This window comes from Candoia aspera, chromosome 4, assembly GCF_035149785.1.
Source record: "Candoia aspera isolate rCanAsp1 chromosome 4, rCanAsp1.hap2, whole genome shotgun sequence".
Classification (NCBI taxonomy): domain Eukaryota; kingdom Metazoa; phylum Chordata; class Lepidosauria; order Squamata; family Boidae; genus Candoia; species Candoia aspera.
The window spans coordinates 29,402,901-29,429,695 of NC_086156.1; the positions used below are offsets into that span (position 1 = coordinate 29,402,901).

Genomic DNA, 26,795 nt, shown 5'->3' on the forward strand with positions numbered 1-26,795 from the left:
TAATCACTGGTCCATGAGTCTGAAAATGCTGGGAACTGAAGTTCCACTCTGGATGACATCATGTTGGGAAAAATTGGTCTATCCTAGTTGAATTGATTCCTTCCTTCCTTCCTTTAAAAAAATAACTAAACAAACAAACAAACAAAAACAGGTGGTCATGCAGCCAACACCATTTCAAACTGCAAGTTTTATAAAAGAGAAATCCCTATATATCCAGGGGAAAGATTTTAGCCTAGTGTGTTCCAAAGCTAGCCTATTTTTCTGAGAAGGAAAACATGACAAGAATTGATTCCCCCAACTACACACTGGTATTATCACCCACCACTCTACTGTGTAACAAGACCAGGATAACTTCTTCTGGGGATGGAAAAAAAAAAGATTTTAATTGTCCTATCATCAGAGTGTTAAAGTTTCCACTGAAAGTGCTAACATAAAATATCCTGGTTACTTTACCTGACGTTGTACAGGCACTTTTCTCCATAACTGAATTTGAATGGTTGTTCTTGACTACACGCTGAGCTGAGTTCAGAACATGGACTGTGGGGTTCTTTCTTGATTTTCACTGAAAGACCATGAAAAGCCACTGGAAAGATTAAAAAAAACAGGAAGAGAAACTAAATAATTTTAAGCAGATAAGAATGTAAGAATGATACAATAAATAATTTTGAAATCCATCTCAAAAGTAATGCCAGAGTGCCTGAATTTTACTACATGACATTTACACTTCCACCTTCATTCTTATCCTAAGTTATGTGCTGTGTGGCACCAGCTTGGCAAAGGTTCAAGTCAACATATTCTGTAATTGAGGACCAAATGTAAACAGGAACTTGGCCACGTGGAATAGTGTATGGGCCAAGAAAATTAAAAGTTGTTCAATACTAAATTAAATTGGATATCATGGGGTGAGAGTTTATGGATTTTTGAGTGACTATAAAGAAAAATAAGGTTTAAGAAAAGTCTGAGGAATTCTTGCCCACCAGAGGTTACTGAAACACAACTCCCATCATTGTCAACCTGCTTGGCCAGTGGTTCGGGATGGTGGGAACTATAGTTCAGCAATATTTGGAGGTCCTCAGCCTTCCCATCCTTGCTTAAGGACAAAATATGATGGCAAACGTGCTTAACATTTAGAACTGTGACTATGACAGGAAAGATAATTTAGATAAAGTCAAGGAGCATAGGGACTAAAAATGGGACTAAAATTAAATATAAAGAAGACCAAGCTAATGACAATAAGTAGAACAACCAGGCTTAAAACTAACAATGAAGACATTGAAGTGGTGGATAGCTTCTGCCTTTTAGGATCAACATCAACAGCAAAGGAACCAGCAGTTAAGAAATACGCCACAGACTAGCACTTGGTAGAGCAGCCATGAAAGCCTTGGAAAAGATATTCAAATGTACCCACACCCACAGAGATCAGAACCATGGAAGCCATGGTGTTCCCTGTGACACTCTACGGAAGCCAATGTTGGACTTTGGAAAAGCAGGATAGAAAGCGTATCCTATCTTGACGTTTTTGAACTTTGGTGTTGGAGAAGACTACTGAGAATACCACAGGCAGCCAAGAAAACAAACAAATAGACCATCAACCGAATCAACTCAAGAGTTCTCACTCGAGGAACAAACAACCAGGCTCAAATTATCTGACTGTGGACAAATTATGTGAAGACCTAACTCTCAGGAGAAGGCTCCAGTGTTGGGAAAGGTGGAAGGAAGATGACCAGCAGCAAGATAGACGAACTCAGATACAGTGGTGATGGGTGCATGGTTGGAAGACCTGAAAGGCCAGGTTAGGGACAGATCGTCATGGAGAAAAAATATCTATGTAGTCGCCATGGATTTGATGGCACATAATCAATCAAAAATTAAACTATCAAGCTTTTTTCCTGAAATCTGCCATCAGTTGGATTTTTCTCTCCCAGAGCTGATTCTTTTTTTTCTACAAAGGCAAAGCTACACACCTACAAATAAAGTCTTCATACAAGATTACAACAGCTATATGTTGGCCACATCTCCATTAATTCCAGTTTGACAGTTTCCAGGATTCATACAAAGCAGGGAAAGAATCAGTCTACTTTCGGGGCAGGGGCAAGCCATTCCATAACAATGAGGCTACAACAGAGAAAGACTGCCTTCAGACTCTGGTCCTCTTGGCCTCAGCTGGAATCCAAAGCAGATGGTCACTCACAGACTAAACAGGAAGGAAATAGATTCTACTTGGAGGAGATGGTTCCCAAAGTAACAGGAAGCCAAGCTATAGATATGCACAAGAACTTTGAATTCCACATAGAAACCTATAGGTGGCCAACACAGCACCCACAGGATTGGTGTTATTTTGCTGTAGGAACTCTCACCCATCAACAGTCAGCAGCTGCATTCTCTACTAACTGTAGTTTCTGGGTGGTCTTCAAAAGCAATCTCAAGTTGCACTATATTACAGTGGTGTAATCAAGAGGTGATGAGGGCATGAGTCACCATCACATTGAAACAAACCTTAACCATTTGCATTTGCTTTTAGTTACCTCATGCCACAAACACCGTAGTTTTCAGCAGAAAAGGCTTCAAAATAGTACTTTTAGCTGTAAATGGATTATGTCTCCATTGAAATCCTAACTCAACATCAGAATGAAATACCATCAGCAGCTCTGCAAAGGGTCCCCCATGAGGGGGAGATGGGCAGTGAATAAATTTATAAATAAATAAAATAGATAAAATAAAAACCTCTTGATAATTTAGTTTTATAAATTGTGGAAAAACTTGTAGTATTATAAGTTTTTGTAGTACTAATATAATTGTATAAACCTTCACAAGTTTAATAGTGCAATTCTACATAGGTCAGAATATGTCAGAATAGTATATATTCCCATTATACTCAACAGGGTTTATTAATCAAGTAAACATAAGGTACTTACAGAAAGCTAAACTCAACATTTGCAACTGAGGGAACATCACCAATTGAGATGATTTTAAGACAAATCAGAGATGCTAATAACACCTGTTAGCATGAAGGTATTATGCCTCTCAAACTTCATTGCTGAAAAATATGAGTGGGAAACATTACTATTGCATCAATGTCCCACTTATAGACTATTTGTTTGAATTTGGTTGGTCTCTATGGGAATAAAATGCTGGACTTGTTAAGCCTTTGGTCAAATTCAATATGACCCTTCTTAGGAACATGAGACCACATACCCCATTGAAATTAACGAGACCAAAGTCAAGACTGACTTTTCAAAAACATTTCACAGATTCAAACACTAATAATTTCATTTGGATATAACCTATTATGCCACACATGTAGTATGTAATATGCTATAAATTCTCCTTTGAATAAGTAAGAATTTGTAAAATAATATTACCTTGTAAATAGGACAGAACTTATGTTTTTGTTGAATTTCTATGTTAGGAATAAGATTGATTGATTGATTAATTACATTCATATGGCTGCTCAACAAAACCAGTCATTCTGAGCAGCTTATACAGAAAATTCAACAGAACCTAACAAAAAGAAAACAAACCATGATACATAAACCAATAAACAATAATAAAGGAATAAAATGGCAATCCAAAAAGAAATGTCACCATCATATTATTATTCGTAGTAGCCAAAAGATGTCTCCCTTAGGGTCACATTCTTTACTAAGTAGTAGAAAGGCCTTTTTAATGGCAAAAGCAAGAGCAGCTGAAATTTTGGGGCATTGTTTCAAGGTCCTTCAGATGACTTGAAATAGTAATTCCTAATAAGCCCACTTTGGTCTGTAATTGCCTTTTCTATAGAAAAGGCAATTACAGGCTGTAGAAAATAAATAAACAAACAAATACATAAATAAAAATTGCCTTTTCTACTGGGCCAAATAAACAAGTAGCAAAGTGTTTCTCCAAGGTATCTTGAAATTACAGCTTTTCTTAAAATGTGAAGCCTCAGTATTTCAAATAGTAATTTGGGGGCAGGGCATTATTCAAGAGATTAAAAGATGGAATGGAAGTTGTTTGCCTCCTCAATTTCCATCCATAAAACTTATTTGAAAAACAAACATAAAAGGGGCATGAAAATTCTCAGGTCCACCCCTTCTGCTTTCAGATCTTCCTGCAGCCCTGTGAAAGGTCAGGAAGCTGAGCTGTAGTCCTCAATTGTTCCTCCTCTACAATACTTATGCTATGTCCCATGTATCTAACCAGGCTCTTGTACCTACATTTCACGCTACTGCACTCATGCTACTGATGGAGAAGTTTCTTGACCTTGATCAAAATTTTCCAATCTGGCACATTATTTTTGTTTTGAGACAGTCCTGCTTTAGGTCATATATTTAGATGCATTCCATTTTTAAACACTGATCTTCTATCCCCCATCAGGAATCCACACCCTGGTCCCTTTTCCATTCCTTATTTGTTGGTTCTGGTTCCTTCCTTGCCATTAATCCACCTGAGAAACGATTTCTCCCAAATGCCTTTAAAATATAGGAAACATACAGGCTCCCATATCATTTTATGTGGACATATCCTAGGGTACCTCATCACAGTATGGAGAGACAGTAAAACAACTAAAAGACAGTTTTTCAGCTCACTGGTACTAGGCTTTGCAAATGCATTACATTCATTTTGTGCAATTTGCTTTTCATTCCCATATGGAGTTGGTGCATGTAAAAGACTGTTAAATACTAAATTATTTCTTATGAAATCACCATCAACTAATCAACACTAATTAAATAACTTTCTCTGAACATGACCTCTGCTGCAAGGTATATTTTTTTTGCTTCCGATACAGGGCTAACAAGGTCCAGAGTGCAGAGCTAGGAGGCTACTATGCAGGAGTTTTAATTAAAAGTCCATGCCATCTTCTTCAGTTTTCCCCAGATGTAGTGTCTCAAACCAAAGAGGTTAATTCCTTAATGTCATCAGGGTGCATTTCATACTTAGCACCTGCTAAGTTTTATTTCTGTACCTGGTCAGGGTCAATCAGTGCTCTGGGGATCAAGTACCTGGTGGGGACCAAATTTTCAATGATCTGTGGAAAAACGGGTGGGGATTGGTTCAGCTTTTGGCTCACATTTTTGGGCCACAGGTTGCCCATCTTTTTCTTTTGGAAACATTATTAAAAGGGATGGGGATAGCATCTGTCATCAGCATGTAAATGGGAGCAATAAACAAAAATAACCAATTTAGTATGAGATTACCCAGCTATCTGCTTCAGCATTCCAGGGAATGTAGAGAAAGAGACCTTCATAAAATACTTAAAATTCTTTCTGAAGAACAGTTCCAGTTTTCCAACAGATTTTTATAATCTACAAAAATAGTACAAGCTACAGAAATGATCACTTCTGATTTAGAGATATGAAAGATAAAACGATTACTCTGGTTTGGTGAAATAGCTTTTCACATACAATGAACAGATTTCAGTTCTCACAGAATGCAATTACTGTGTTTTTTTTTAAACACATGTTTTTCTACTGATTCAGTTTCCTGATAACTTTCTAAAACTTACCTACAACTATAATAAATGGGGGGGGGGTGACAATTGATTAAAAGAACAACTCTCAAGTAAGTTTCTACAGATCTCTCTATAAGTTACTCAGCTTATACTTAAAAAGGCAAGTTAAAATATGTGGATAGAGCTTTTTAATGTCCTGGAGGCCCACGTATACCTGGATAATAAGAGTACTCATCCTATATGTGAATTATAATGACCTACACCAGGAAGGACAACATGCAGTTCCAGAACCCTTTGACTGAAAAATGTGTAGAAAAATATACTGCCATTTAGGGACAAGAGATACATAAGAACAGTAATGCAGGCACTAAAAGATACTTACCAATAGCTTCATGTGTTTTTTTTAGAAAAACCTGAACTGAAAAGTAACAACAACCCCAAACCTGAACCCTCTAGAAAATCCTGGCCCCTTCTATGTTGCCTATCGCAGGCCTGGCTCACTTCATGTTATAGTCCCACCTACTGTGCAACTTCCCTTCCTTTTCAAGAAACTAAGTGCACCCCCACAACCAAAGCATTTGCCCAAATCTGAATCATAAGAAGATCAGCTTGAGATTAATGGGCCAAACCTCAAAGAAAAAAATATTGCCGACTGTGGTTCAGAGCAAAAAGTTGGGCAGTTTCCTGTGTTTTAAGTTAAAACACCTGGCTTAAGTGCAACGAGTAAAAACTTAACCTTGAGACGGAGCATGAACAAGGAGAAAAAGAGTGAAGTAGGAAGAACTGTGAATGGGTATCATTATCCTATTGAGAAACAACCCCACACCCTTACATTCAGATTGTGTCGGATCTTTGGAGCCAAAGGTTACCCTATATTCAGATATAGAAGGGAGAGTGAAATGCAGTCAAATGTTGCCAACTGCAACTAATTGGGCCTTTACAAAGCACAGTTTGTCAACAAAAGAAATCATATATTTGAGTACTTTCCTTTTGACCAGTAACAGCAGGATTTGCTCCAAAATGTACACCGGAAAGGATGTCTTGGCCGATTCTCATCCATCTGAATCAAAAGCTCAAAACCATTCTACCGTGATGTCTTCAAAAAAGTTTTACTCACTTTCAGTCCCACCCTGACAAGGAATTTTGGAAGTGGTCTGGTGTGAAGAGTCTTACAAGGATGTCATATGCGGAGGGGCCCATGCTTTTTCAGGAGAGTCAACTGCCTGCATGGGCCTTATCTCAAGAGACCTCACTCTGTCTTGCAGGTGAATGACTAACTGAGATGACCTCAATTAGCACGCAGCAAAATTATAGAGGCAAAAGGAAGAAGTGCAAAAGCCCATGATACTGAAGACTCCTTAAACCCGTCCACCTGCATGCATAAGACTGAAGCAGCAAGAGTTCAGATGCCTCCGTGCTGCTTTTCAAAGATTCTTTTCCACTACATTTCCCCCTGCCAAACTCTTCCTCCCCCCGCTTTCTCCAGCACGCAAAAATCCATTACTAAACAGTCTAATCTCAGCTATCAGTGCAGAGTGCCTTTTAGGGAGCCATTAAACCATTTCTCTTGTTTACAGTGCCTGAAGAAAGATGTGAATTATGTCTGTGACAAAGTGGGTGATAACATTTCCAAACTCCGATCAAAATGCAAACTGAAATATGTTTAAAGGACAGAGTCCCTGGGTGTCCTTTGTTTGCTTGTTTTTTGTTTGCTTCGCTTTTGGCTTTGGGGGTTCTGTTTGGAAATGTTCTTCACCTGTTCTGAGTTGGGAAAACATCTCCAACAGAATTTATCTTTTTTTCTTTTTTCCTACAGATCTTATAGGGAAGGGAGAGTAGAAGAACGTGTGTTTTGTTTGTTTACACAGGAAGAAATGTTTATTATCTCAACCATCTTTGGTTAGTACAACCCCAGCCCCCTACTCAAAAACATCAAGTGAATGCTTCTGTGGATCATTCTGATAGTGCTCCTGAGAAAATATAAAATACAAATACAGTATTTCTGATGCAATGGCATGCATTAAAAAATTAAAAAGTAATGACTTCAACCATGTTTTTTTTAAATCCCTTTCTTTTGCTACTTGTATCTACTACAACTTTGATTTATGGATATATAGACTTATCAGAGAGATGCAAGATTACAGACTTGATGGAAGACTTAGTTATTCTTAGTTATCTTTATGACATAAAAAAAATTGAATACACAGCTGTGGTTACTTGTATCCAGTGTTTGTCAAGTGGCTCAGAAATCCAACATTTGAGATCTGCATGCATTCAGGTTGAATGAGGGAAGATTTAAAAACTTGAGCGCATGAGTCATTTCCCATCAAGAACTCTGGCCAAGGGGCAAAGTACATAATAGTTCAGCAACAAAATGTCAAACTGCACATATAAGGCATTCTGTTAATGTTCTGAAAAATGCAAGGGGTCCCATGTGCTTCCCTGCCCTGATACAAACTTTCTGATGAAATAAAATCCAAGAGCTCAAAGAGTATGTAGTATCCAAATCTTGGGACACCAGGAGGACCTGCTCTTCCTGGAACCCCATTTCTTTACATAAGAGCAGTGTTTCTCAACCTTGACAACTTTAAGATGTGTGGACTTCAACTCCCAGAATTCCTCAGCCAGCCTGGCTGGCTGGGGAATTCTGGGAGTTGAAGTCCACACATCTTAAAGTTGCCAAGGTTGAGAAACACTGCCATAATGTAGGACTCCCAGTGTACCAGTTCTCCCCTGTAGAAGGACTGTATCTGCTAACAAACCACAAGGTTGAAGGAGAGGTATTTTAATGAATACTTTAGTACTTCAGGGATTTTAACCTCAGAAAAGAGTAAACTGGAGAAATTTCACAGAAGTGTGAACTGAAAGAATTTTATGGATTACATCATATAAGAAGCTTCTTTGACACTAGAGAATATATTTGATTATGTGCCATCAAGTTGGTGTCAACCTTTAGTAACTACATTGATTTTTTTCAGGAGAATGTGTCCCTAACTTGATCCTCCAGGTCTTCCAACAGTGCACCCATCCCTGCTGTAGATTGAGTCTATCCACTTTCTGTTGTCCTCTTTTCCTTTTCCTTCCACCTTTTCCAGCATTACAAACTTCTCCAGAGAGCTAGATCTTCATATAATGTGTCTAAAATATGATAATTTGAGCCTGGTCATTTATGCCTCAAGTGAGAATTCTGGATTGATTCGTTCTATGATCTATTTGTTTGTTTTCTTGACTATCCATAGTATTTCCAGGAGTCTTCTCCAAAACCAAAGCTCAAAAGCATCTACTCTTGCTATCCTGCATCTCCAAAGTCCAACTTTTGTTTCCATAGAATGTCATAGAAAAAATAATTGTCTGCACAATTCTGATCTTTGTAGTAGAGACATATCATACCATCTGAATATCTTTTCCAAGGTCTTCATTGCTCCTCTACCAAGTGCTGGTCTGCAGAAAAGATAGAACCCTTAAATATCTTTAAACCAAATATAGTAAAACTCTGGAATATGATGCAATCTGATATGGTGAGGGACACTGATTTAGATGGTTTTAAAAGGAGACTGGCAAATTCATGGCAGTTTGGACTACTGGTGGCTGCCAGTCATGATGACTGTTTGATATCTGGAATTGGAGTCAGCATGTCTTGTATACCAGCTGCTAGGGAACAACAGTGTAAGTGGAGCCAGGAAATTTACACACCTGCAGTTAAATATGGTATTCAAGGAATGTGTTCCTTATTAATTTTTGAAATGTCTTTATTCTCTAATAATGAGAGATGGATTGATATGTTCTGTATAATCTATATTTCATAACATGTTAAAGGATGGAATTAGTTTTATATTAATATTATTTGGATCCTTTTTATTTCTTTAGTTTTGGTTCATTTTAATCATTTTTATTGGTATTACCATCTCTGCTAATACTTGGGAATACTTCTTCTTGGCCACAATATATTTGTTTACCTACTCCGTGACACAGAATGATGGATTATATGGGTTAATGATTTGATCTAACATGGCTCTTTTTATGCTATATGTTCTTGAAAGGGATAGAATAAAAAGGAACGGCTGCCGAGTAAACCACAATTTACTTCATTAAAAAAATAGTGTTGATTTTGACTCCTGGTGGATATATGGACATGTCCATGTTGCACTCTTCTCAACAATATAGAAGTGGTTTGCCATTGCCTTCTTCCTGGATTTTTCTTAACTTCCCAATCTAGTCCACAGCCCTGGAATTCTATGGAGGTCTCCCATTCAAGTAGATATTTTGATAAGATTATGTTATTTATAAAAATGGGCTACAACATGCAGCCATAATATGAGCAGTTGGTCTCACTCTTAACTTTCAGAATATTAGAATTTAGACCATGTCTTAATAGTGCAGTTGTCCGAAAGGCTGAGGGTGATTTCCTGTGAAACTCCTCAGAGAGGTGTCAAAAGAAAGTGCTTCCAAGATCAATTTTTCTCTTTTTCTTTCTTATTTTCAACTGTTGCAGGAAATCCCCCATTCTATATGCATATAAACTCCCAAGTATAAACATTTGTGGGTAGGGACACATGGCACACATATAGTAGATGCATCCATAATTATTCTTCTGATTTGCATAATTATTAATTCACACCTTCAACTGAACTTGCAAATGGTGGAGACTGTTAGCTCATAATGTATTTGCACTTATAAGCAATAGAGAAAAATTACCAAGCATTAAAGTTCATTTGCACACAAGAAATCAAAGAAGACTAATTAGGTAACTAGGAAAAAATAAGGGCTTCCCTGTGTTCTTTGATTCCTTGTGTGCAAATAAGCTCATTAGAATGCCCACATCCCAGCACGTGGACCAGCCCACTAACTCTATCTTTAAAAAGATGAGAGTGAGAGGAAACTAGTACTTTCCCAAACATAGAATGAAAAATGGAATTTGGAAATATCTGGATGCATGGCAAAATTAGAGGTAGACAATCAGTAGCACTCTCAGCATCCCTAAGAAGCATAGTCTATGCTTTTATCTCTGATTTCACATCCAAAGGAAATGTTATTTAAATAGCAGAAACCAGAACTGAATGCAACAGGGGAGGCTCCTGGTTAGAACGGATGTAATAAAAGATATTCTAACTAATGTCAAGGCCTTCCAAGCCATGAAGGAATACACCCTAGAATACTGAAAAAACTGGCTAAGAGCTGTTGAAGACCTTTGTCATTACCTCTGATGAGTTCTGGAAAACAGGAGAGGTGCCAAAATACTGAAGGATGGATGTGTGCCTTCGAGTCAGTGTTGACTCCTGGCAACTGCTGGTCTAGTCCCTGCAGTTTCCTTGGCAAGAGTTTAGACATGGTTTGCCATTGCCTGCTTCCTAGAGCTGAGAGTGAGTGACTGGCCCAAGGTTACCCATCTGGCTTTGTGTCTAAGGCAGGACTAGAACTCATGGTCTCCTGGTTTCTAGCCTGGTGCCTTAACCACTGCACCAAACTGGCTCTCTGCCAGAAAACTAGAGAAGAGCAAATGCGGTCCCCATCCTCAAGAAAAGAAAAAAAGAGGTTCTCAGTAATTACTGATCAGTGAGCGTAACATTAATGCCTGTATAAATGTAAGAGCAAGTAATAAAGTGGGCCAGTTGCACACATCTGGAAGACAATGCAGTGACTGCTAAGAGTCAGCATGGATTTGAAAAATATATGAAATAAAACTCATCTCCTTTGACAAGGTATCTACTTTAGTGGACAAGGGGAATGCTGTGTATATAGTCTACTTCAGTATCAGCAACTTTTGGCAAGGTTCTATGTGACATTCTCATTGACATGCTACTAAAATGTGGATTAAATGGCATTAGAGCAAAGTGTGCCCACAACTGGCTGTATAATTGCACTAATGATGCTTACATCAAATTGGAGAGAAGCAATCAGTGAGCTACCAAAGGAATCTGTCTTGGGGCCAGTATTATTCACATTTTATTAATAACCTGCATAACAGGATTGATGGGTTACTTATCATATTTGCAGATGACACAAAACTGGGAGTTCTGGCCAATGCCCAGGAGGGAAGAACAAGGCTACAACCTTATCTGGACAGGCTGGAAAGCTGGGCAAAGAGAAACAAGGTGTCCTTCAGCAGGGAGAGATGTAAGTTATTACATTTAAGGAGGAAAAAAATAGGGCACACATATATGCTAGGGAAATTATGGCTTGGAAACATTACATTAGTAAAGGACCTTGGGGTGGTTACTGACAACAAGCTGAATGTGACCCAGTGGTGTGAGACAACTATTAGAAGGATGCACACTATTCTGGGCATCAGAAGAAACAGTACATTAAAGACACATGAAGTCCATGTTCCTCTTTTCTCTGCACTAGTGAGACTACTGGAGAACTGTGTACAATTCTGGGCACACTTTCAGAAGAATACTGCCAGGTTAGGACAGGTTCAGGGGATGATACATTCAAGTATGATACAGGGACTTGAGGACATCCCCTATGAGGACAGGCTGAAGGAACTTTTAAATCTGGGGAAAAAAGGACTGAGGGAGATACAATATCAGTGTTCAGGTACATAAAAGGGTGACATAAAGAAGACACTCAGAAACTGTTTTTTACTGCCACAGAAGCTAGGACCTGACATAATGGGTATAAATTGCAGTAATCTAAATCTCATTTAGAGCCAGTCTGGTGTAGTGGTTAAGGCACAGGGCTAGAAACCAGGAGACCGTGAGTTCTAGGTACAAAGCCAGCTGGGTCACCTTGGGCCAGTCCCTCTCTCTCAGCCCTAGGAAGCAGGCAATGGCAAACCACTTCTGAAAAACCTTGCCAAGAAAACTGCAGGGACTTGTCCAGGCAGTCTCTGAGAATTGGACACGATGGAAAGGATTTTTAATTTTTTTTTAATCATTTGAATATATGGAAACACTTCCTGACATTAAGATATTTATTTCTATCCCACCTGTATTATTTTATAAATAACTCAGGACAGCAAACGTACCTCATACTCCTTCCTCCTCCTATTTTCCCCATGACACCACCCTGTGAGGTGAGTTGGGACAGTAAGATTTGAGCAACAGTAGGGCGGTATATCTACAGAAGTTCTCAGTTCTCCATCTCTGGAGGTTTTTTAGAAGAGGCTGGACAGCTACCTCTAAAGAACAGTTTAAGTGGTTTTCCGGAACTCCACAAAAGATTAGAATAGATAATCCTGGTGGTCCCTTCCAACTCCACAGTTCTGTGATTCTGAAGAAAACTGGCCAATAGAGTGATACAATTTGAAAATTCAGAAAAGCAAAATAAAACAGAACAAAAGCATTTTATGATTACCTGAACCAGAAAAGAAAGATACACAAAGGACTTCATTTCCAATTTCATTATACACAAGAAAACAAAAGAAGAACAAGTTTATCCTGTTCTGTAAAAGCTAATTTTGTTGTATTAAGCCAACATTTATATAGGGTGAAATAATGCAAACCTTTTTGAGCACCCTCAAGAACCATGTTATCCCAAAATTGCCAAGGCAACTTCCACCAGACTGCAGAATTATGATAAAAGTGATGGAAATACAGAATGGAGGCTAAGCTACTAATAGAGACTTTGGAGTCAACGTTTTGTGCTTTCAATTTCATTAAATAATGGGTTCCTTATTTAACAAGCAAATGTAAAGGAAAAGCCTGTAACTCATGGGTAGGACAAACTTCATTAAGATATTAACAAGAACTCCAAGAATCTCATGGTCAAAAAATTTACTGAGTATAGAAGCTGGCTGTGGTTTCAGTATGTGCTTTTTAGGGGAAAAATATTTCCAGGTTTACTAGGAATATGGAACTGTTGAGGAGAAGAAAGCAACACAGAGTCAAGAAAAAGAAAACAAAACTGGTCCTGGAAGCAGGAATTAGACACCAAAGAAAAAATAGATAGTGGTTGGAAGGATTATGCAGTGGTGACTCTCTGATCAATCCTGCACCAAGTCATGAAATGATTAGAGTCCAAACTGAAGAAAGTTACAGGTTTCTGAGCAAACGCTTCAAAAGAATTCCTGGAATATGTTTACAATGCATAAGGGAAAAAAAAACAGCAAGTGAACCTTCAAGGATGTTTCGGAGGTATATTGTTGCTTTAACAACGACGACAAAACTATAGGCTTCAAGTATTATATTTCATCACGATATATGTCCCTTGGGAGTTCTCCTGGACTCATGACTCCCACTCAAACAGCAGGTGGAAGTGGCAGCTGGGCAACTTTGGCTCAACTTTGGTTGGTGCACCAGTTACAACCCTATCAGTAACTCATGCCTTGAACGCCATCAGTTTGGGCTACTGAATGCACAATGAAGATAGGGCTGCCTTTGAAAACAACTTGGAAGTTGCAGCTGGTACAAAATGCAGTGGAAGGTTATTGGCAGGACAGGTCCACCAATATAGAATGATACTTACACTAAATCACTACACTGTTTGACAGTAGGCTTCTCGGCTCAATTCAAATTGCTGGTCATTACCTTTAAAGACTTAAAGGGTGCAGCACCAGGATACATCACGATACATCAGCACCAGGAGACACTGCATGAAATGCCTTGAAGAACTTGTTTGTGGTCACTCATGCTTTAGTCATTTCCCATTTGGATTACTGTCATGCACTCTACATAGTGCTGCCCTTGAAGACCATCCAGAAGCTGCAACTGGTCCAGAATGCAGCAGCATGTGCAGTTTTGGGTGCCTCACAGTTCATCCAAATTACACCACTGCTGCATAAGCTGCACTGGTTCCCAGTTGCTTTCTGGGTGCAGTTCAAGGTTCTGTTTATCACCTTTAAAGCTCTACGTGGTACAGGGCCAGGTTATTTGTGGGATCGCCTCTCCCTGAGGATATCTGCCCATCCTCCTAGACTAGGTAAGGTGGGTGTGTTCCAGGTCCCTCCCTTAAATATTGTCAGCTGATGTGACCTTGGAGGCGTGTCTTCTCAGTGGCTGCCCCAGCCCTTTGGCATAGTCTTGCACCTGGGATCGGAGGGATCCCTACCTTTTTAGCCTTCCAGAAGGCTGTGAAGACCTGGGTCTTCCTCCAAATGCTGGGCTAGGATGGGGGTTGAGTGGACCGTCTGCTTGGTCTGGCAGCTGGTGGGGAAGGGCAGTTTTGGCTTCTGTTTTTGTTTTTATTGATTGTTGTGAGCCTCCTAGGATCATTCTTTCGATACCCTATAAGTTCTGAAAATAAATAAAATAACTAAATAAATAGTATGTGTGTGAGATGGCAGATCTTCTCTGTAATAACCAACACCTTATAGAATACTGTCCCCCCAGAAGTACATGCAGACTACACCTTGTTGTAATTCCACAGATGAAAAGTATTTTATTTCAACACATTTGGTCGCAGCTATGGGCGCCTATCTTGGGTTTTATTTTGCTCTTTGTGATTATTTTTTGTTTTTGATATTGTTCTGTCTTATTTATTTAACATTGTGCTTCTGGGGGGACTGTTAATGTTATATGCTGCCCTAGTCTTTTGGGATTGGGGCAAGTTATAAATACTATAAAATCAATCAACAGGCAATCAATCTCTCAGTTACAACTAACAAACTCATCAATCACTGACAACTTGAACAAATATAACAGTAGTTTGCCCTGCTAGCTTTGTTCTCCTTAAGGCTATATACAGGGTACCTAATGACAATAACAATAGCAGCATCAACTCTTTCACATTTCAGTCTGCATCACTGAATTTACTTGCAGGAGCACTCATGTGAATGAAAACATTAATAATGACAGCAACCTCCAGTTATCATTTCCCAGAAAGCAAAGAAGCAAAACTTGACAATACTTTGGCAAAGATTTTAGATGTAATCCAATCCTATCTGGTTCTGCTTTGGCTTCAGTTCAGATCTTTCCAACCCACACTAGATTAGTGGATGGAAACAGCATGGCATCTCATTTTTGGAAACTAATTCAGTATGATGAGCCCAAGCCCTGGATAACTGAGCCAACTGGCAACGATGGATCATGTGGGCGAGATGAAACCATGTGGGACATTTATCTAACAAAAAAAAAGTACAGCTATACAGTTGAAGTTGCCACTTTCTAGAAAAGAAGGCTTCCAAAAAGTAGACAACCAAATTAAAAATATCATCTGTGGAAATCTAGTTCCCAGCCAATTTTCCTTCCCCTTACCTTCCTGATAGAAGAATGCACGAAGATCATAATAGAAGTGAAAAGAAAAGTGTATTAGAGATAGGTATTCCTGTTGCCAGATCCCCAATTAAAAATAAGCCTCTTGTAACAGAGAAAGATGTCATTTTTAAATTCTGTAGTATGGTGTCTATACCACCAAAGTATCATCTAAAAGCAAAACAAGAATTAATCTACAAATTACAGCTCAATTGGTTGGCCAAGCTTAATTTCTATTAGTCAGCACTGAAATATAGCATGACTGTGAGAGTGAAACAATGACAGAAGATTGGCAGATGCTATCTGATGAAAGTGATGGAGCTATACAGATTGATCCATACCTTTTTTTTAAAAAAAATCTAACTTGCAATTTATCTTATAAGCTTTGATTTTTGTTCGAGAGTGTTTTATGTGAAGTTATATCAAATAGCATACCAAAAAATAGTTCTGCATTTTTTGTTCGGTTCATCCACTTTGGCAGAAAAAAAAAAAAAGATTATATATATATATATAATCACAGAGGAATTCTCACTGATAAGGAATAGGGTTTGTGCACTTACTTTAGTCATCGCCCTTTCTTTACAATTATTTCTTTGACATTTTGCAGCCTCCCTGGCTTCTTATATGTTCATTACCTCTCAAGGGAAGACACCATGAGACAAGTCAACCCATGGAGTTTTTCCAGATCAGGAAACATGAGCAGCCAGGGACGTTACTTATTGAAAGAAAGAGCTGTAACAGTGAAAAGAACAGCATGAGTCCAGGTTAACTGAGGGACTGCCTCTTCCCGATTACATCTACACATCCCATCAGGTCCAGCAGGAGAGGCATGCTGCAGGTCCTGTCTGAGAATGAGCTCCATCTGACAGGACCCAGGAGATGTGGCATCCACACTCCAGAACATCATCCCTCCTGAAAAGAGGTTAGCTCCCTTGTGTCCTTTTTTTCAGCAAGCCTGGGAATCCCCTGATAACAGACAGCTGGCGTGCTGGCTGCACTATATGTAATATCTTCCCTCTCATGATCTTGTTTTATCTATGTGTGTTGTTTTATTTGGTTCTGTACAATGTTTTAATTGCTGGTTTTGGTTGTACGCCACCCAGAGTCACTTTGAGTGAGATGGGCGGTCATATAAATTTGACAAATAAATAAATAAGCAAACATTTTCCATTACCATGCAGCAATATACTAAACTCAAAAGGTTCACCAATACAAATTGGAGAACGAGGTACAAAACAGAATCCTCTTTTAACCATTAACCAGTTCATTCAAGAAGTCCTGAGGCTTCTTTAAAATCGAACTTACTTTGGTGACAAGACTGCAGTCTTATGCCCACTTAAGAAGCTTAAACTCATCCACTACAGAAGGAAAGTCAGCTTTATTGAAGCCAAGCTTTCACTAAACACCAAAAACACTTCACCTGCTTCCAACAGGAAGGACCCAGCAATTACAAAGATCATTTTTCAATATTCTGCCAGTAAAACACCTTGTTAGGTCAAATGAGTGATTGTATCCTAAATTGTTTCAGCTGTTCACAGGATGGAAATCCACATGATTTAAGAGAAGGTTCTGTCAACTGTACAGAATGAGGAAAAGAAACAAAGAAGGAACACAGCAAGAGAAACAAGCACATCTATGACCTCCTTACCACCTACTCCTATAACAAGATTTTTGCATCCAGTTTATATATGGCAATTTTTTTAACACTTGATGATTTTCTGCCATTGGAATTTAATTTTTTTAAGTGAAACTTGTTGTGATAGGAATGCAATCTTAGGTGGTTATAATAAACTTGTAAAGAGTCTTTCCTCAATACTGACTAGTATATGTTTTAATTATATTTAGACATCTGATTACTTATCTCTGAAAACGGCCCAAATTAGATGTCTCTCCATCAACTGCAAACAGGTTAAAACAAAGGAAGCATACCAAAGAAATAGCTGATGTAGTTACAAAGTATTGAGAGACCAACAACAACTCTTCAAAGCCACCAAGAAGATACTTAATAACAACACTTAAAAATGGGATGAATAGAAAATGGTCAAGACCTCTCATGTGCCTTGTACTGGAATTTTCCATCCAAAGGAGATGCCACTGATCTCCTATGGAAAAACTCCATATTTGTCCTAACTGCCAGGAAACACGCTGAGACAAGGAACTGGTCTCTAATGTTTTATTGCTTGTACATTACAGGAATCGTAACAAACTGAAGAAGCGTGGGAAAAACCCAGCCATATAAACCCCAAAGGTTAAGGCGGTCCCGATCTGTGTCTCTTTGAATGGCTACCTAATTCCTCAGTGCTACGCATGCGCTTAACAGTCTGGATGGGAGCCCCCTGCTCGCCATCCTTACTCATGACAATATTAAAGAATACAAAAAGTAATTCAAAAGCCTGCTAAATGGATAATTCAGTAAATGGGAACAATTTTCACTCAAGATGCTATTTATTCTGGCCTCTGCCTTCCTTTGTTAATTTTCTTGTACTTCTTTCTCTCATCATAACATCCAAACTTTAAATTTCCCAAAGCAGCAACCTTCCTTTTATTGTTATTCGATAAGGCAACAATTCACAAGCTGTGATCCAAGACCACTGATGGAATGTGAAGATACAGCAGATATCCTCATGCAGAACCATGAATGTTTGCATGTCTTTGAATTCAGCTAATGGCCAAAATCTTGCAAGATTGCTGTATATCATGGGATTTGGAACTCCCCCCACCCCCGCCTCATATCTCACAGGATTTCAGATAGGAACACTAACATCTCAAGGGATTCAGACCAGATTGACCATTTTTAATAAAAACTAAAATATTTTTATTTAATTTGGGCTGCAATGGATCCACCTTAAAACTCACATGTACCACTTATTGTTGACTGGCACTGTGTTGTCAATCCTGCCTAATGTGGTAGTTCTCAAATCAACAGTCCTAACTACTAACCTTTGCCCTGCAATTGTGCTGCCATGGCTACTGTTACTATTGTGAAAGTCCAATTACTCAGAAGTTTATCTTAACTACTGCATCTAAGTTTCAAGCCTTGAACACCTGAGAAGTTGGCAGTTCCAAAGAGACCATTTGCAGTGCCACATATATCATTATCTTCAAGCACTCTGGTGATTACTCATACTGCTATAGATTGGCTTTTTAAAAATTGAAACAACCACTTTTAAAAGGAACTACACCACAACATATTTCTATCCTTTAGCATGTGTATCCTGTGCCAAGATCAGAGGTGGGGCTGGAGGGATTGAAAATTAATGTAAAATGATGACTCTCCCACCCCCATCACCACCACACCACTGATTGCTCTGATTTTTAAAGAAGTCATGCCTACATTGCATACTTTCTGGGATGGACAGTCACAAAATTTCCTCTCATTTCTAATATGTAGTTTTTAAGGCTACTCATACTTATTGATTTGCTGTGCTTCTATCCTATAGATAGCCTTAAAGAAATTCAGGTGCAGCAACAACAATGAATGCTTGAATCCCGTAAATCAGGTAAGGGTATGAGACCAGAAAAGACAAACTAATGTACTGCTGAGGCTTTATACTTTACCTCTCATCAGCTCCTCACCAGTGGTGCCAGTGACAAAGGACTGTTTAGCTAGTCCTGACATAAGGCAAAGAGGTCAACAACAGCTGAGTTGCTGCCAGACCATGTGTTGATATTGTACATGACTTCACCTCATTGGATAGAAGGTATCTGAACAAATGGCAAAAGAGTAGATGAAGCAGATTAAAAATTGCCAGGTCCCTCAACCATTCCCGGTAAGTGGCAGAAATCTCTTAGGAACTTGCACAGTTGACTATGGTGCATGCAAAGTGAAGACAGATGGCAATACATCATTTTTGATATTACAAAGATAAGTGTGGGTAATTTTAAGCGACTACTTTTTCTGTACTATTCCAAACCAAACTAAAATATATCAGGTACCAGGGCTGTGCACACTTCAAAGTTAAGAGTTGCCTTAACTTTAATAAATGGATTTCTTGAACAAGGAGTGTATTTTATTCCCAGCTTAAGCAGAAGTCTGACTATAAGTCAGGATGCTTAATAATTAGCAAATACATGCTACATTTGCACAATGTCCAAAGTATGTCTTCTTAATCCTTGTCAAAGCATGCATTGTCCTGATGTAGAAGGAACAGAGAATGGCCTTGAAGGACAAGAGGAAGAACTGCTACCAAGGAAACGGTCATATAAAATGGGTCTGAGCCCAGGTCAGGAAAGTAATGTGAATAAACATCTCAGACTCTCTCTCCCTAGTTTGCACAAAGATTGAGGGGTGGGGGAGTGCATTCAGAAGATTCTGTTACTGTAGCTTCACAATAAAAATAGTCCTGACCTACATGGCATTGATTTCCTAGCCTGGTCTACCTTGTAGTGCAGACACATATCAGATATAGCCCACTATATAAGTGAGCTTCCCTTCAGTGTTCAAGCAGAGGCTGGACGGTTAAACTTACCTAAGTCAGCCATTGTTACTAAAAGGCTATTAGCATTACATAGATATCAAATCAAATCTATAAACAGAGGCTAAATCAATTACAGAAGCACAGCTACTGTAACATGATTTGCAGAAAACCAAAATTGTAAAATCTTTCATAGCATGAGGGGACAAAGATCATAGACCACAGAATTCCAAAATATAAAACAGCACTTAACTATATAAATAATGATAAAAAGTCATAAATTAGGCTTTCAGCTCTGTTAACCTTGTTCAATCATACACTGTATTTCTAAGAATGAGAATTCCTGAAATGTTTCATACCTCATTTAATTGGTATGTGGAGAGAATGAGAGAGAGAGAGAGAGAGCGCCAAAAATCATTAATGCTTATTGAGTCCCATTCGGGTTGTTCTTTGCCTCTTATATTAAAAGTACTCTGTATTTCAAAGCCAGCCTTCCCAGAGCAATTATTAGGAATAAGAAAATAGCAAGATGCAAAAATAGTAGGAGCTCCATTACTGTGTTGAGGGCAAACATGGCGACGACACATTCAGTACTTGACTAATTCAGTTTTATAAATCACTGGGTGGGATCCGTAGCAGAACCAAACTTTAAAGCAGAAGTTTACATGCAGCCTCCTAGATGTATTTCCACAATCACAAGACAAAAAATAATGGGAAAGCTACCTCAGGCTCAATTTCAGCTGACTCTAAAGTAAGCTGTGCTCTCCTAGTCAGCACAGGAAGGAGGAGGAGGAGGAGGAGGAGGAGGCTTGTCTTATCTGTGATCCAGATTTAATTGATTCAGTCACTAACATATCCTTTGCTTCTGTCTTCACTGCTGAAGACATAGGACAGATGCCCACATCAAACCAGCTTTTTCAGGAGGAAGACAGGACAAACAAACTGTAACAAACAAAGGCAATGACAAACTAATACAATATCTACCTAAGAGGTTTTTTTTTTTAAAGTAACTTTACAGTTGCTTATCTTTTCACAAAAATGTGCGCCTCTGGCATCTGTTTGCAAATTCTAGAGAACAGGCAATGCAATTCAAATTTGAAAAAAAGAAATCAAGGAGCAATAAAGGCAATCCACACAACATCTGCATATTTACGGGATCTGACCAATCAGGAAAGGATCCTGGAGTCATAGTGGACAGCCTGATGAAAATGTCAGCCCAGTATACAACCCATTGGGCAGTACCCAGTAAAAGTGGTAGGGTCCATGCTTGAATCCTTAAGAACAGAACTGAAAATAGAACTCTCAATATAATAATGGCTTTATATAAATCTATGGTGAGACCACATTTGGAGCATTATGAAGTTCAAAAATGGTATCACACATCCAAAAAATGGTTATAAAAGGCAGCTGGAAGATCTCCCCCCATGAGGAAAGACTACTATAATTAGAGCGCTTTGCATTAAAAGAAAGGAGAGGAGGGATGTGATAAAGGCATAGAAAACCATCCAGTGGTTAAAGGGAAGTATTTTCCCTCTTTCACAGTGCTCAAACTCAGGGTGGTCTGTTGCAAAGAATTACAGGGAGATTTGTGACCAACAGAAAGAGACTCTTTCTCACACAGTGTAAAGTTAAAACTGGAGTTCACTGCTAGCAATTGCAGTAATGGTAGACAACTGGGATGGTTTTAAAAGAGAACTGGACATATTCATAGAGGATCAAGTGGCTACTAACACCCCCCTGAATCTTTTATGTAGCATCCTTTATATACTAAGGCATCTTTTATATACTGTTTGCTCAGAAGTGATAGGAGAGGGTAGCTACCATTCTCTACTCCAGTTTTTTTCAGCCGTGGGAATTCTAAGATGTATGGAGTTCAACTCCCAGATTTCCCCAGCCAGCAAGTCCACACATCTTAAAGTTGCCAATGTTGAGAAACACTGTTCTACTTGTACCTGCTGAGCTGTACAACATAATGGCAGGGAAGGGAACAGAAACTGATCTTCTTTCAATCATGCTTTCTCCCCGCCCCCTATTTTTAACTAGATAAGGTGGGGCAGAGCTTTAAAGGTTAGGGAAGAAATGGAAACATGCTGCATTATTCTCCACTTCAAAACGACAATACTTGCCTTATACTTGATGTAAACCTCATGAGCTTCAGCAAAGGATCGTTACCTTGCCGTGGTGCTGGAGCTTGAGCACCTCAATGATGCCATGAGCTAAACCGTGAAGGGCCACCCAAGACGGGAAGGTCGTGACAGAGAGGTCAGACTAAATGCGATCCCTGGGGAAGGTAATGGCAACCCACCCCAGTATTCTTGCCATGAAAACTAAATGGATCAGTACAACCAGAGATATGTCGGTATACCATCGGAAGATGAGACCCCCAGGTCGGAAGATGGTCAAAATGCTACTGGGGAGGAACAGAGGATGAGTTCAACTAGCCCCAGACGTGATGACACAGCTAGCTCAAAGCTGAAAGGACAGCTAGCAGCCGACGGTGCTGGTGGTGAACGGCAAATCCGATGTTCTAAGGATCAACACACCATTGGAACCTGGAATGTAAGATCTATGAGCCAGGGCAAATTTGATGTGGTTATTGGTGAGATGTCAAGATTAAAGATAGACATTTTGGGCGTCAGTGAACTGAAATGGACTGGAATGGGCCACTTCACATCAAATGACCACCAGATCTACTACTGTGGACAAGAGGACCACAGAAGAAATGGAGTAGCCTTCATAATTAATAGTCAAGTGGCTAAAGCAGTGCTTGGATACAATCCAAAAAATGATAGAATGATCTCAGTTCAAATTCAGGGCAAGCCATCTAACATCACAGTGATCCAAATATACACCCCAACCACAGATGCTGAAGAAGCTAAAGTAGAGCAGTTCTATGAGGATCTACAGCACCTACTGGACAACAAGCCGAAAAGAGAAGTTATTTTCATCATGGGAGACTGGAATGCTAAGGTGGGCAGTCAAATGACACCTGGAATTACAGGTAAGCATGGCCTGGGAGAACAAAACGAAGCAGGACATAGGCTGATAGAATTTTGCCAAGACAACTCACTCTGCATAACAAACACTCTCTTCCAACAACCTAAGAGACGGCTTCATACATGGACTTCACCAGATGGACAACACCGAAATCAGATTGACTACATCCTTTGTAGCCAAAGGTGGCGGACATCTATACAGTCGGTAAAAACAAGACCTGGAGCTGACTGTAGTTCCGATCACGAACTTCTTATTGCACAATTTAGGATCAGACTAAAGAGATTAGGGAAGACCCACAGATCAGCTAGATATGAGCTCAATAATATTCCTAAGGAATATGCAGTGGAGGTGAAGAATGAATTTTAAGGGACTGGACTTAGTAGATAGGGTCCCGGGAGAACTCTGGACAGAAGTTCACAACATTGTTCAGGAGGCGGCAACAAAATACATCCCAAAGAAAGAGAAAACCAAGAAGGCAAAATGGCTGTCTGCTAAGACACTAGAAGTAGCCCAAGAAAGAAGGACAGCAAAAGGCAACATGATAGGGGGAGATATGCCCAATTAAATGCAAAATTCCAGAGGTTAGCCAGAAGAGATAAGGAATTATTTTTAAACAAACAGTGCGTGGAAGTGGAAGAAGACAATAGAATAGGAAGGACAAGAGACCTCTTCCAGAAAGTTAGAAACATCAGAGGTAAATTCCAGGCAAAAATGGGCATGATCAAAAACAAAGATGGCAAGGACCTAACAGAAGAAGAAGAGATCAAGAAAGGGTGGCAAGAATATACAGAAGATCTGTATAGGAAGGATAACAATATCAGGGATAGTTTTGACGGTGTGGTCAGTGAGCTAGAGCCAGACATCCTGAAGAGTGAGGTTGAATGGGCCTTAAGAAGCATGGCTAATAACAAGGCAGCTGGAGATGACGGCATCCCAGCTGAACTGTTCAAAATCTTGCAAGATGATGCTGTCAGGGTAATTCATGCTATATGCCAGCAAATTTGGAAAACACAGGAATGGCCATCAAATTGGAAAAAATCAACTTATATCCCCATACCAAAAAAGGGAAACACTAAAGAATGTTCAAACTATCGAACAGTGGCACTCATTTCACATGCCAGTAAGGTAATGCTCAAGATCCTGCAAGGTAGACTTCAGCAATTCATGGAGTAAGAATTGCCAGATGTACAAGCTGGGTATAGAAAAGGCAGAGGAACTAGGGACCAAATTACCAATATCTGCTGGATAATGGAAAAAGCCAGGGAGTTTCAGAAAAACATCTATTTCTGTTTTATTGACTATTCTAAAGCCTTTGACTGTGTGGACCATAACAAATTGTGGCAAGTTCTTAGCGGTATGGGGATACCAAGTCATCTTGTCTGCCTCCTGAAGAATCTGTATAACGACCAAGTAGCAACAGTAAGAACAGACCACGGAACAACGGACTGGTTTAAGATTGGGAAAGGAGTACGGCAGGGCTGTATACTCTCACCCTACCTATTCAACTCGTACGCAGAACACATCATGAGACATGCTGGGCTTGAGGAATCCAAGGCTGGAGTTAAAATCGCTGGAAGAAACATTAACAATCTCAGATATGCAGATGATACCACTTTGATGGCTGAAAGCGAAGAGGAACTGAGGAGCCTTATGATGAAGGTGAAAGAAGAAAGTGCAAAAGCTGGCTTGCAGCTAAACCTCAAAAAAACCAAGATTATGGCAACCAGCTTGATTGATAACTGGCAAATAGAGGGAGAAAATGTAGAAGCAGTGAAAGACTTTGTATTTCTAGGTGCAAAGATTACTGCAGATGCTGACTGCAGTCAGGAAATCAGAAGACGCTTAATCCTTGGGAGAAGAGCGATGACAAATCTCGATAAAATAGTTAAGAGCAGAGACATCACACTGAGAACAAAAGTCCGCATAGTTAAAGCAATGGTGTTCCCCGTAGTAACATATGGCTGCGAGAGCTGGACCATAAGGAAGGCTGAGAGAAGGAAGATCGATGCTTTTGAACTGTGGTGTTGGAGGAAAATTCTGAGAGTGCCTTGGACTGCAAGAAGATCAAACCAGTCCATCCTCCAGGAAATAAAGCCAGACTGCTCACTTGAGGGAATGATATTAAAGGCAAAACTGAAATACTTTGGCCACATAATGAGAAGACAGGACACCCTGGAGAAGATGCTGATGCTAGGGAGAGTGGAGGGCAAAAGGAAGAGGGGCCGACCAAGGGCAAGGTGGATGGATGATATTCTAGAGGTGACGGACTCGTCCCTGGGGGAGCTGGGGGTGTTGACGACTGACAGGAAGCTCTGGCGTGGGCTGGTCCATGAAGTCACGAAGAGTCGGAAGCGACTAAATGAATAAACAACAACAAACCTCATCAGAACTGAATCTTCACATTTTTGAGCCAATAAGTATGTAGGAATCATACTTACAGATTTAATTCAAAGGATTTTTAAACAGGTCTTGGATGTCCACTACAGGCATAGAAGGCAGTACATGAGCTAGGTATACCACATGTCAAGTTCAGTATAAAACAGCTTCCTACGTTCACTGAAATGATTTTTGCAGAACTCATTAAACTGTATGTTTTCATAACAATCAAGTAGTAAATCATTGTGGCATGATTCAAGCCCTTCGGTCAGGCTGATTCAACCCTATTACAGCAAAACTCCCTTGCAGGAGATAAACATAATCTCTATAGACTAGATAATCCTCCAGTACAACCATCCGTCACCTGGTGCTCTTCCTATGTGTTGGAATATAATTCCCAGCTTTCTGTTTCAGCCCAAGACAACTGGAGGGCACCTGGTTGAAGGCTCTTCCACTACATTAATATCTGTAAGATTTTACATATTCCAAATGCAAACGTTTAGGAACATCCTTGCCATTTGGAAGGAAGCCTTTGATTTCATGATGGATTTATGACAGTACACAAAACACAAGCCAAGTGAAGAAAAGCTTCTGCACGTGTTGCTTAATTTAAGCCAACATGCTTGCAAGCACTCAGAATTACATTGCTTAAAAGAAAAAAGGCATTGTTCTCCCACTTCTGCATAAAAAATTAAAAAGAGAAAACTGTAAAGGTACACCTGCCCCTAGCTACAGCTTAAATAAAAGATAAATATATGAACAACACATATACCCACATCATGAAAGAATGAGCTTCTCCATTTTGATAGAGAGAGCACAAGGGCATACAGTTCATATCCACAGGGGTAGGAATGGGGGCCTGCAGGGAAAGTGGATAAGGAAATTATAGGTGAAAACAAGAAGAAAATAAATCCAATGCAAGGTTAATCTGTAAATATTTCCAACATTTCATAGTTCCAAAGCTGAAGGGAGCAACATCGCTCAGGAAGCACAAGTTGTAGAATAATACATGTCTTGAAGGGATTCAAGGGAATAACAGGAAAAAAAGGCTTAGTTTAATGAGCATTTCCATCCTGAAATCTAGAGCCAGTCTGGAAACCATTAAACAAAGGAACACAGAATGTATGTGCATGATATGCAAGTTAATGCAGAAATGAAATACCAAGAACCAAGGTAAGTGATTCTCATACAAAACAACAAAAGTACATCCTAAATTAATTTTGATTTTCACAAATTATGAGTTAAGACCCAGAAGTCCCATTTAGAACACTAAATAGAAGCCAGGTACCACAGCCACCTAAAATACTTTTCTTCAGAGAAGCAGATATTGGAAGATGAAAACACTGAGTTCAACGATCCACCCTTTTTAAGAACCCAGATCTTAGCATGCATTTTGGAGATAATCACTTCAATCTCCATAGTTTCTACTCTATTTTTATGCCAAGG

General features: G+C 39.4%; 1 protein-coding gene across 2 annotated transcripts in view; it reads right to left on the bottom strand.

Moving 5' to 3' along the window:
- ETV1 (ETS variant transcription factor 1) overlaps positions 1–26,795 on the bottom strand; it is a 97,886-nt gene that overhangs the window by 43,733 nt on the left and 27,358 nt on the right. For both annotated transcript variants that reach the window (XM_063303704.1, XM_063303706.1), the window contains one exon: positions 454–583. In XM_063303704.1, coding sequence (XP_063159774.1) covers positions 454–583 — 130 coding nt within the window. The remainder of the gene's footprint in view (positions 1–453; positions 584–26,795) is intronic.